Source organism: Odocoileus virginianus, chromosome 1 (assembly GCF_023699985.2).
Source record: "Odocoileus virginianus isolate 20LAN1187 ecotype Illinois chromosome 1, Ovbor_1.2, whole genome shotgun sequence".
NCBI lineage: Eukaryota > Metazoa > Chordata > Mammalia > Artiodactyla > Cervidae > Odocoileus > Odocoileus virginianus.
The window spans coordinates 8,626,143-8,639,538 of NC_069674.1; the positions used below are offsets into that span (position 1 = coordinate 8,626,143).

Genomic DNA, 13,396 nt, shown 5'->3' on the forward strand with positions numbered 1-13,396 from the left:
ATTCATGCTCTATTTCAATGAGGAATAAAATGTTATATGTATGCGGGCTTCCCAGGTGGCACTAGTGGTAAAGAACCTGCCTGCATGCAGGAGACAGAAGATATTTGTCTGTTTGATCCTTGGGTCGGGAAGATCCCCTGGAGCAGAGCATGGCAACCCATCAAGTATTCTTGCCAGGAGAATCCCATGGCCAGAGGAGCCTGGTGGGCTACAGTCCATAGGGTTCCAAAGAGTCGGACATGACTTAAGTGACTTAGCACGCATGCATATGTGTATATATATAAAAATATATATGTGTATATATATACACACTAATGAGCTTTGATTTGTAACTGGGAGGGAACGTGCCCTTTCATTAAACTTTATTAATTCAACTCCAATCAGACTCTAGCCAGCCCCCAATCCTATCCTTCCCCACTTCTCTCTTGCCATTTTCACCTGGTCTGGTACTTTTGAGAGCTGCCACCATCAATGTGTTCCTTAGAACTCCCTTTTTGAATAGATTATCTCTGGAACTTTCTTACATCTCCTCTTTGCCCCACAGCTCCTTTGGCTTCGTTTCCTTTCAAATTAAAACACAGGGATAATCAAAATACCTAAAAAAAATGTTTTTAAATTTAAAAATCTTTCTACTCTCTCAGGACCATGAGCCTTGGCCTGTATCAGAAAGCCAATTATCAGGTAAGCAGTCAATAATAAATTGAATTATTTTGTTTGTAATTCTTATGATTATTAAAATTAATGAAGTGTTATGAAAAGGAATTTAAGCTAGGAGATAGAGAAAAAAACTAAAGCAGTTAAAATAACTTTCCTTGAGGAAACATCCCAAATGAATAATCTTTCTTTTTCTGTTTATTCCCAAGAAAGAACAAGGCGAGATAATTCTCCGAGCTTAAACATCTGATTGAGAGTGTTACAGAGGAGAACTAAGAGCTTTCCTGGGATGAGCAGGGAGCGGGCGTGGGGAGAGAGAGCTCCACGCTGGGGGGTTCCGACATCCTCTGGTGGCAGAAGCACCTGCGTGGACAGGACTTAACTTCAAATTAAGCAAACTGTGGACATGTTTAAGGGCAGGACACCATCACTTAAGGCTTTCACCCAGCAGGGAAGCAATTTGATTTTTACTGACTAAGGAGGAAGAAGTGCTTTGAGTAGTCAAGCAGTTGGTAGGAGACCTGAGATAAATGCATGATCTGAAATCTGAAATTTTCCTTGGAAAGGGCTGTATTGAGTGAGTTTAAAAAAGACCCCAGGTGAATTGGAAAGGCAGTCAGCATTTAGCATTCCCTGGGGTCAGACCTTGTGTTTAACAGGTGATGCTGTGTAATGTTCACAGAACAGATTCTATTGCCTTTTAATAGATAAAGAAGGTAAGATAAATGATTAAAATGACCTATCAACTAAGTGAAGCTGTGGCTCCAAATGAGGTGTGTATGATTCAAAGCTTCCAATGTAGAACAAAGTCAATTCTCCTTTCCACTAGACTAATATTCCTTAAGACATCATCATTACAATATCTGCGACTTTAAATTTTCAGCACAGACAGCATGAAGTTGCGTGTGCGTGTTTTAAGTAACAGTCCAGAGGCAGCTAGCATTCTAATCAGGCAGCCACATGCCAGAGGTGGTCACGAGCATGCTCTCAAAAACACTGCAGCCACTCCAGACGTGACTGCTCCAGGATTGCTGCTAACTATTCCTGTCATCAGTTTTTGAAAGTCAAGTTGAGTTTTCGTTTGTAAAAATGGTGGTTTGTGAATTAGCATAAGTGACAGGTTAATGTTAGGAAAGAGATCTCAGTGGTGAAATTAAAGATAGTACGGATATGTATTTTGGCAAAACATCTTTTAGAGACAGCCACAAACTGTGTGAAAGTGGAATAAGACTCCAGTGAGGTCTGTGGCCTGAAGCTGTGGAGATGATCCTAGATTCTGGATCAGCGAATCTGTGCCAGCTATTAGCTTAGGAGCTTTCTGTTGCCTGGCACTGGGTCTGGGTATAGCTGAATTCTGCCTCTAAAATATTGCTACAGCTGCCTGAAGAGAACAGTTTATTCAAGAGAAGGCAAGTCAGAGAGTGAGGACTTCAGGGACCTGACGAAGGAGTTTCTATAAATAAATGTCTGTATGGGCACCAGGGGCTTCCCTGGTAGCTCAGGGGTGAAGAATCAGCCCGCCAATGCAGGAGACAGAGGTTCAATCCCTGGGTTGGGAAGATCTCCTGGAGAGGGAAATGGCAACCCTCTCTAGTATTCTTGCCTCGAAAATCCCATGGACGGAGGGGCCTGGCGGGCTACGTTCACAGGTTTTCCAAAGAATCAGACACGATTTAATGACTAAACGGCAACAACAACATGTGTACCAGACCCTGACTGGGGCTTCCTTTCACTGCTCCATGGTGGAAAAACTTTCTGAGAGTAGCTATTTCTTACCTATGTCCCTTGTCAGTGGCTGACGTTGTTTTTCAAAAATAATCTAGAGATGAAAGGAGAGAGTAGCATGGACGCACACACACTGTCCTATGTGAAACAGACAGCCAGTGGAATGTGCTGTATGGCTCAGGGAATGCAGACTGTGGCTCTGTAACAACCTAGAGGGGTGGGAAAGCGTGGAAGGTGGGAAGGAGATTCGAGACGGAGGGGACATATGTACTCCTATGGCTAATTCATGTTGCTGTATGGTAGAAATAAACCAATATTGAACAGCAATCATCAATCAATTAAAAATAAATATTAAAAAGAATCTAATAGATACTCATGCAAATTGGCTGTTACATCTACAACTCTGTTCCTCAGATCCTTCGTTTCAGAATCACCTAAAGTTTAGAATTCTTCAATTTCTCAGCATCCTGCATTCTGAAGTTCGAGGAGTAGGGCCCAAGAATCTGGATTGTGACAAGTTCCTCTAGTGATTCGCCTATGCTCTGAGGATTTAGCCAATGAAGATATAACCAAAGAAGCGCCATGATCATTTGCTCAAAGTATTTCTCAATGGCAGAACAAAGACCCAAGAGGGAGGAAATATGATCCTGCCCACCGGGTCTGAAAAACCAGAATCTGTAAAGCAATAGTAAATAGAGCACTATAAAGCCCTCATATCCTATAAACTCTATGCCATAAATTTGTGTTATAGCTTTTTGCCTACCCATCTAGATGGAAATAGATCAAAACTTGCCTTAAGCATTTGGCGAGGTCATTCATGGCCAAAGATATTCCACTGCCATTTGGATGAATCAGGATTATCAATAGCTTTCCAACTGACTATTGTGATCCATTTTCTGACAGCAATGAAAACTGTTAGCCAAAAGCCCATCATGTTAAATATGATTTGGGAAAAAAACCAGTTTAGCTCTTGTGTTACTTTTTTTTCACATCACTAAGTCCAGTTTATTCACTCATAAGACATCTTGTCTGGCTTTCATCTGCTCATCAAATATTTATTGGGAGACTTTTAAAAAACATGTAGCTCTAACTCCCAATGAACAGCCATGGAAGATTAAAGAAGTGGGGGGTCTATTTCAAGACTTCTATCTCTGAGTTGTCACTCATTGTCACATTGTGATACAGAGGGGAGAAATACTCCGGTGCAGGAGTCACAGGTCTTGAATTCAGGGGCTGGCTACAGACTCAGCCTAAGACTGTAGGCTATACTGCAAGTCAGTATAGCTCATAGGGCTTCTATTTCTTCTTTTAGATAATTATGAATGAAAGGTTTGCCTCATTTATTTTTCAGTTTGCCAATTCATTTATCAATATTTATTGGTCATCTACTAAATTCCAGGAATTTCTATAGGACCTTGGGGCATACAGCAAGAAACAAGATAAACAAGATGACTGTTCTCAAGTAGGCTTATTCTCATAATTAGACAAATTTTAAATTAGTGATATAAAAACATATCATTTAATATGCAGATAGATACAGGAATATTAATAGGTATATTTCAGGGGAAATATATGCATACATATTTTTTAAACCATACACCAAAGCCTCTTGTGAGGATGAGTGTGTGCATGCGTGCTCAGTCATGTCTAACTCTGCGACCCTATAGACTGTAGCCCACCAGGCTCTTCTGTCCATGGGATTTCCCAGGCAAGAATACAGGAGTGGGTTACCATTTCCTACTCCATTTCTAATGATACAATGTATGCTTTTAGATCTCATATTGGGTGATTAGAATAAGAAAGGTATAATCTCATGAAACACTTATTGATCTAAACAACACACCTAGTATTTTAATAAAATAGATCCCTATATTTAATTAATGAAAAAATCATTTTCTGGCAGGATGCATTTCTCAATTAGAAAACACACCAGGTCTGTGCTTCAACACTATTGCATACATAGAAGTAGAATTTATCATTTGAGAAATCTTCCTTTCCCCTAATCTTTTTATTACTTAAGAATTAAGACATCTGTGATAAAGTGGCTTCATGTAAGGCAACCTGTGTTAGGCAGCCTCACAGGATGGTCCCATTAACCTCTCATTCCTTGTGTAATCCCCTTGCTTTAAGTGTGGGCTAGATTTAGTGACTTGCTTTTAACTGTGCATGACAGAAGTGATGGGATATGCTTTCCACCTGTATATGACAGAAGGCCAGATTTTAAAAACAACAGCAAAATATTTATAGTTTCTACCTTGTAGACTTTCTCTTCTGCTTACTGGTTTTTCCCTCTCCCCAACCTTTTTGCTACCCACTACCCCACTTCACTTCTCTCAATCCCTCTGTCTCTCTCTCTCTCCACAAACACACAGGCACACACACTGCCCCATCATCTATAGAAGAGACCACTTGAAAAACAGAGGCTTTGAAGGATCACAGCTGTATGGAGATGAACCGAGGTCCCCCAGCCAACAGCCAGCACAAACGGTCAACCACGTGAGTGGACTTTCTTGGATGCAGACCCTCCAGCCCAGTTAAGGCTTCATATAACATAGCCCAGGCCAACAGCCTGAGTATAAGCTCAGAAGAGCTGAATCATTTCTGAATTTGCAATCTAGAGAAGCTGTGAGATAATGTTACATGTTTGTTCTTTTAAGCCAAACATTAAACTAATTACTAAGGTCTGGAGTAATTAGTGACACAGCAATAGATAATAATATATAAGCCAAGGACATGATTATTAAGAAAAATATTTTAAGAATGAAGGGATTCAGAATCTCATGCTTAGAATATTGGGACTAGGAGAAACTGTTGACAGCATGTTAATATTATCAAGAAGAAATAATAAATTTACTACTCCTTTTAGTTCGGTGGGATTACAGAATTTGTCTGCTTTTACCTGAGATCTACTGAGTCCACTGAATCAACACAAATACTTCATAATCAAACTTTATTGAAACTCCATTTTTAGCAATGCATTAGTTAGCCAATAAAAAAATGGTAGTCCTACCTCCGAAAAAGTACTTTTCGCCAGTTTTAACTTGAAGAGGACTGTTAGTTCGAACTGCTGAGGCTTCATCTCCATCGATAGTGAGAACAGCAAAATTCTCCTTCGCTAAGAAACGGACCTCATGCCACTGGCCATCATTCAACCCAGAACCTGTTAAATACAAGAGAAAAGACCATTTTTAAAAAAAGATTATTCAGTTTTAAGTAAAGTTTAATATCAACAGAGCTTTGTAAGTAAAAATGAACATATTTTGATCTAGGAAAATTCAGTACAATTAATATCTTCACATTTCTTTAATATTATAAATCATTCTCTCCTCCACTGGACCAAATAGGGCATAGCAGTGAAGGAAAATAGAACATGCCATCCCAGAAAATGCTATTTCAGCATATTGATTATTTTGAAAAAAAAGTTACTTAAGAAACAGCCAGCACAATAAGGATACTCTGACACCCTCTTTGTCTCCCTGAAAGCAAAAAGTAAGTCTTTCATGTGAAAAAATTCCCTCCCTGTACTAGGGAGGCTGTAACAGGCTTCCTTATCACCAGGAAGAGGGAAGTTAGGGCCAAGAAGACTGTATAAACAATCCTTATTCTTCTTAATTTGCTACCCCAAGCCTAAATTTTTGTCAATTCTTCTTCACAGTTTTTTTTTTTTTTCCCTTTGTCTAAAAAGGTTTAAAATCTGCCTACACTGGTTACTTCTTTGAGTCTCATATTTCTGTGAGTGCCCATACATACAAAATTTTACTTGTTTTCCTGCTGCTAATCTGTCTATTTCAATTTAATTGTTAAACCAGCCAAAGAACCTAGAAGAGAATAAAGGACAAGTTTTCCTCCCCTACAGCAGTTATTTGTGCTAATTGACCACTAATAGGTATGAAAAATGATACCAGGATTATCTAATCATTTACAAATAAGATATCATTATAATGAATTAAGTTATATTTAACTAGACACGAACAAAATAAATGAACTCCCTAACAATCACATTTCACTCTTGCCTAGTACAAAGATCTTTAAAAACAAAATCTATTTAGTTCTCCATTAGACAGAAAAATAACTAAAAGTTACTGTTCAGTTTGTATTCATTTTACAAAGAATAATTAGAAAATTAAGGAGCAAAGACAAGAGAACAGCCTTTGAACAAAAGTACTTGGAAATAGTTCAAGGGATACTAAGACATACACAACAGTGTCTAAGACACAGACACAAGCTCTGAGTCAGAGTGGCTTTCTTTCACCTTACAAAGGCCTATGCAAAGGGAAGATAGTTTGTTCTAGACTGTTCTAGATAGCTTAATCTACAGTCCATAGGTAGAAGTTATTGAAGGCGCACTTCAGCCTCACAAAAGAAAGACAAGCCTAGCATGGAAAAGCATCTGAAAATGGAATGAGAGAAAATCGATGAAGCAAGGATGATGGTTCCAAGCCTCTGATCAGAGGTCTGAAAACCAAAGCTTACGGGCCAAATACTGCCTCCTACCATCTGTTTCTGTATAGCGGGAGCTAAAAATAGTTCTCACATTTTAAAATGTTAAGAATAAATGAAAAGAATAACGATATTAAATTACATGTGAAAACTATATAAAACTCAAGTGTTCAAGTCTACATAAAATCTACTGGAATACAGCCAAACTCATTTGGTATATATATCGTCTTTCTACAGTCAAACAATTGCTGCGGAGACCGTATGATCCACAAAACCTAAACTGTTTACTGAGTCGTCCTTTTCCCTTATAGAACAAAGCATAAAATAGTGATTGGTGTACATTAGTAAACAGAAATACCATTTTAAAGAAAAAAACAGAAGGCCTCTTGGGGCTTAAAGATAGTCACATATATATGGCATTAACTAACATCATACTAGTAAATATTATTGCAAATAATCACTCCCTCAGGCTTTTTAAGATTTTCAAATTTTTACTTAGTAATATTTATTGAGCACATTTTATTTTAGTGGAGGAAAACAGAAAACCCAGCCCCAAAATAATTAATACTAAATAATTTTCAAAATATGAAATGTATAATATAAGCCATTACATAGATAAAAGTTTTGTACTCTGAAATTACTATATAAATATACAGTCTTATTCTAAAAGGGAAGTCCGTTAGCTGCCAGACAAGCCGTAGTGTTTACTGAAACAATTCCTTCTCTATTAGGTTGCTTTTGGGTTCCCGTGCAGAATTGATCCGTGGACGACGACACCTTCACCATAACATTTTCCGTTAAAGTATAAATCTGGGGTTAATGTTAATTAGCCACAGAATTGTATGGTTTTGATTTTGTTTTTGCCTCTATAGTGTGATGAACCCTGCTTTGAATCACATTTTGAGGGTATAGGTCCCAAGCACAGCAATGTTACAAATGTTTCATCCTAAATAACAACACATTCAAAGAAAGTCATTTACAAGCTACCTGAGGCAACTGGGCTTTCTGTTCTAAACTGTAGACCAGAAAGCCTTTCTAAAAAATTCTTATGAAAACCTCATCATAAAGTTCATTTATAAATGGAAAATTATCAGTTTAATTGTTCATTACAAAAAGGTCTATTATTCTATCAGATTAAAGTAAAAAGATTTTTTTTTTTTTTCAAGAAACTTAATCACTAGAGAAATTGGACCTCAGGAAAAAAGTAGCCTTGTTGATAGCATCCACTGCTGCTTCTGAGCCTGATCTGTGATTTCTATTCATTTTTATTCCAATTACTGTTTTGAACTGTTAATGTTAATGACCAAGAGTGTTTTTTTTTTTTTAATAACAAGGTTAAAGAGAAATGTTAAGAAGCAACACATTTTCCTTTGAGCAATGGCTTATTTTTGGCCCACTGAAAAGTGATTCATTGCTCAAAAGAAAATTTGTTACATCTTAAAATTTCTCTATAACCACATGTTATTAAAAAAACCACTCTTGATTTTTGCTTTATTATATTTGGGGCCCATTTCTATCAGATTGCTGAGGCATACCTCTTGATGATTAACAGTAACAGTTCAAAACAGTATTCCCCAGAAATAACTTTTTTTGAATTACTATCCCCAATAAATAGGTGGGAGAACGGAACATGATGTTTAGGCATTCTATACATGGTAAACGGCAGAACTGGGAACTAGGACTCAGACATACCTAGTTCCAGAGGCTGATTTCTTATAAACAGCAAACAAACAAACAAACAAAGAAAAACAAGCAGCAATTAAACATGGCATGTAGACTCTGTGCATCCATGATCTCTTATACCACACACACACACACGAACATTTCCATTTGCCACCAGTCTGGAGGGAGCTCAGCTTCTGGGGTATCCTTGTTTCATACAGTATCAGAGTTGCAAATAAACTGAGACACTATCCAGTTTCATTTGACAATTTTTAACATTTACATTATCAGATTTTTGTTGTAATGGAAGATCCCACTACTACATGTCTTTCAGTATTTTCTTACATTGATGTTTTTTACCTTAAAATGCAATATGAATGGGAAATTTGTGAGTTTGAGAAGCAAATTCTAGCACTGTTTCCCCAAGGCATATTAAAGTAAGCCCAAGAGTATTCATTTAAATCATCTCTATACTTTGTGAAACTCAGCAAACAGAACTGTGTGCTCACTCCCTTCACGTTATCATGAGTGGATAAATCAATGATTGTGAACACGCTATCTTTTGTCAGTTTGTTGGACTGAGATCCTAATCGAGACCTTTTGCACTTGAACAAGTTTTTACCACTGCTCAGAACTCAGTCATTAAATTTTAGGGCATGAAAAAAGAAGATGCCACAGTTTCAGCGTAATTTCCCTCTGCTTGTGTCCATTCCCTTCAGTGTAAGGGAGACATGAAAAACTTTGTATGAAACACAACTGATGAATGTGCCTTTATCATTTCCTGGGCCACCAGCCACCTGGAGGAAGTAGTAGAGATAATTTTGCTTCAGAAAAGCTCTATGAAGAGCCTCTCTGAGGTATAAAAATTAATAATATTGTTTAGTATTTTTAATTCATATGAAATGGAATATTAGCAAAATTTAAGAGCTTTTGGAATTTAATATATAACACTCACTCAGAATAGGGGTTTCCCAGGTGTCTCAGTGGTACAGAATCCAGCTGCCAATGCAAGAGCTACAGGAGGGGTGGGTTCGATCCCTGGGTCAGGAAGATCCCCTGGAGGAAATGGCAACTCACTGCAGTATTCTTCCCATGGACAGAGGAGCCTGGTGGGCTATAATCCATGGGGTCACACAGAGTTGGACACGACTGAGCACTTTGACATTCATTCAGAATACTGCATTTGATCATAAGATATACACCTACAAGTATCAGTATAGTATTCAGGGGAAAAAATGTATCGCCATCCCAAATTTTATTAGAATCCTGAGTCATAACCAACAAAGAACACACCACCAAACAGGATTCAGGCATCACTTCTCATTTGCTAGTAAAGTGGTGGTATCCCCTCACTCAGTATTCCAGAGCTACAAATGTCCCTGGGAGTGGAGAGACTCGCCAGGGACCTGATCCATAATCCTGGACACAGTGGTGTCCTGTTGGCTGGAGAGCGACTCAGGACCGCACCAAAGTAGGATGCTGTTAGTTATTGATACCTACCAAAGAGACTCAAGTCTCATACAGTTAACGCTTCCTAGGAGCCTTGGATGTGCCTGGCACTACCTAACTCGGTACATGTCAATCTATTGCCTTTTCTCAGTAGCGGGCAGCAAGATGGCAGAAGGGCAGGAAAATAGTGTGCTGGCCAAGGGACTGACATGGAAGCCAGGCTGCCTGATTCTGCTCTGACCCTGGTCAGCCTCGGCAGTTTACTTAACCTTTCTGTGCCTCGGGCTTCTCTTCTCTAGAAAGCAAATAATAGTATCCATGTTGTAGGCTGGTTTTGGGGAGTAGATGAATTAGGGATTGAATAGTGTTAGAACAGTGCCAAGTACCTAAGAAACAGCATAACTGTATCTATAACATTAGGTCAAAAAACAAGGAAGGTTGATGAGTTCATTTTACAAAGAAAAAAAATCTGAGACTTGAACAGAGTACTTTTTCTTTGGGGGTTATTGCATTGCAATTACACATATTGGTGTAGTTATGACAAGCCTTTTAAATAAGACAGCAATATAATAACAATGTGGAGGTGATGAATAAATACATGAGACCGAAAAAAGTGTCCTAACATTATGCTAATTGACACTTGAAACTTAGAAAATGTCCAGTGACTGCATTAGACATGGCGAAAATTTCTGTAATCAAACAACTTAGAGCTGAAGATGATTTGTTCTGCAAAAATGTGTTAGATGACTCACAAAGTTATGACAAAGACACTGATGTGAAGAAATTTGAACAAAACTATTTCCCAAAAGTGAGAGTGAAAAATGAACTGTCTAAATTATTTATGTATGTAATTAAAAAATTAGTAATTAAATATTAGAAGCATCTTTCACCCACAGCCCTAAGCAATTCTATATGCGAGTTAAGTCCAAAGGTACTCACATTATCTCCTTGGGAACATAGGAGATTGTCTTACATTTGGGATCCCATTGGCTTTAGGCTGACAAGCTCCATATGACATGGAGGTGGATTAGAAGCCAGGGGCATCTGACTTACAGGCTGACCCTCAGAGAGGCCAAACAGCATAAGAGGCTAGAACACAGACTCTGAAGTCTTTTGCTCACCTAACAGCTGCACCTTCAGCAAGTTAACCACTTTAAGCCTCAGTTTCCTTTTCTGTTAAATGAGATTAGTGAAAATATCTAATTCATAGGATTGCTATGAGGATTATGTGTATATATTGTTACTTAGTGCCTGGCACATGCAGGCTGGGGTTCCCAGGTGTCACACACAGAGGCAGCAAGTTAGCTCTCAATAGATATTAGCTATTGTTTTGTATTCAGTGAGTAAGACTAGCTCTCTAAATACCAACTTGAGTTGTTATACATTAATTCTGTAAGTATTAACTATTCAGTTCAGTCGCTCAGTCATGTCTGACTCTTTGTGACCCCATGGACTGCAGCATGCCAGGCCTCCTTGTCCATCACCAACTCCTGGAGCTTGCTAAAACTCATGTCCATTAAGTTGGTGATGCCATCCAACCATCTCATCCTCTGTCGTCTCCTTCTCCTCCCGCCTTCAATCTTTCCAAGCAACAGGGTCTTTTCAAATGAGTCCGTTCTTTGCATCAGATGGCCAAAGTGTTAGAGCTTTAGCTTCAGCATCAGTCCTTCTAATGAATATTCAGGACTGATCTCCTTTAGGATGGACTGGTTGGATCTCCTTGCAGTCCAAGAGACTCTCAAGAGTCTTCTCCAACATCAGAGTTGAAAAGCATCTATTCTTTGGTACTCAGCTTTCTTTATGGTCTATTATGAAATGATTAAAAATCAGTTTTCTTTATGAATAAATACCTGCCTCCCCATATGAATCCTATAGTGCAATAAGTCTTGAGGAATTTGGGGGTTGGGGAAGACTGCTATGTATGAAAAAGTAGTGCAAGTGTTAGCCGCTCAGTCGTGTCTGACCCTTTGTGATTCCATGGACTGTAGCTTGATAGATCCCTCTATCCACGGAATTCTTCAGGCAAGCACACTGGAATGGGTTGTCATTCCTTTCTCCAGGGGATCTCCCCAACCCAAGGATCGAACCCAGGCTTTCTGAATTGCAGGCAGATTTTTTTTACTTTCTGAGCTACCAGGGAAGTTCCAGTTTCTGGTTAATATCAAGGTCAAAAATTTCTAAAGCCAACCTTGAGCTATATAATAAAATAAGGCTTCTTCCTTCATAGTTACAGATGCACTTTCCTTCCCCAAAATGTTTTTTTTTTCAAATACGTTATTCAATAGGTATGGTTCTGAATGTCTGTGGAATATTTCCAAATTCTAAATTCAATTCCAAGCAATGACTTCCCCTGATGACCAATTTTGAGGAGACTGATATAAACTGGAATACATATTTTCCAAAGTATTTTTGTTTTGTTTTAAAAATGGATACTATTGCAACAATTTTGTTGTATGTTTATAAAGATTATTTGAATATACTTCAGGATAGATACCTCGAGTTATTCACTAATTAATAATAGAAACTTTTAAACTGTACACTACAAAAGAAAACATTTTACAAAGAGAATTTTTTAACCTAAAACCAACATCTTTGAAACCATATTCCAGCTTCTGGCTTCATTTTTCATAAAATAAAAAAATTGTTTTATAATTTTTCCTCTAACATCTCCTTAACTTATAACTGCTAGAAAAACTTGTTTTGTATGCAAATGTAAAATGTTAATGAAGCATATTCTATCCAGGCTGACTTTCTAATGGTATTATTTTTAAAGTAAGACTCTTGAGGTGGTTACTTTGATTGAACAAGAATAAACAGATGTTTCTCTTATTAGAGACAAGAAGAAAAGACTGGTTTAATGAATATTGAAAAAAAGAAAGTATTTAAAATATAGTAACAAACCAAGATGTAACATCTGTTTGAAAATGCTTCAAATAAAATTACAGTGACTAGAGTTTTCAGTGTTTTTCTCAACATTTAATCTTAAGAGAAAAATCTCCAAGACTACAAATTCATCTTTAGACAGTTAGAGTATTCTCTGAGGTGCTAATAATATATCCCATAAGTTACCAGTTATCCATTTATGCAGTATGAAAAAAAGGGAATATACATTTCTTTATAGATACGCCACATTTGTTGCTGTTGTTTTAGCTGCTAAGTCGTGTCTGACTCTTGCAACCCCATGGACTGCAGCCCGCCAGGTTCCTCTGTCCATGGATTCTCCAGGCAAGCATACTAGAGTGGGTTGCCATTTCCAACCCAGGGACTGAACCATATCTTTACCACTGAGTCACCAGGAAAGCCCAATGTACCATATACTATTTATGTTATCTAAAGAAACATCATAAATAAATTGATGCAGTTTAATCTTGCACACTTTTACATGCCAAACCATATAAATATGATCAACTACAATCAGACAGAAAATGTAATATGATGCTTCAGTAGGCACAAAATACCTTTTTTT

General features: G+C 37.8%; 1 protein-coding gene across 1 annotated transcript in view; it reads right to left on the reverse strand.

The window, feature by feature from the left end:
• CNTNAP2 (contactin associated protein 2) overlaps window positions 1-13,396 on the reverse strand; it is a 2,220,467-nt gene that overhangs the window by 1,068,743 nt on the left and 1,138,328 nt on the right. Inside the window, exon 10 of the mRNA XM_070460949.1 lies at window positions 5,390-5,539. Coding sequence (XP_070317050.1) covers window positions 5,390-5,539 — 150 coding nt within the window. The remainder of the gene's footprint in view (window positions 1-5,389; window positions 5,540-13,396) is intronic.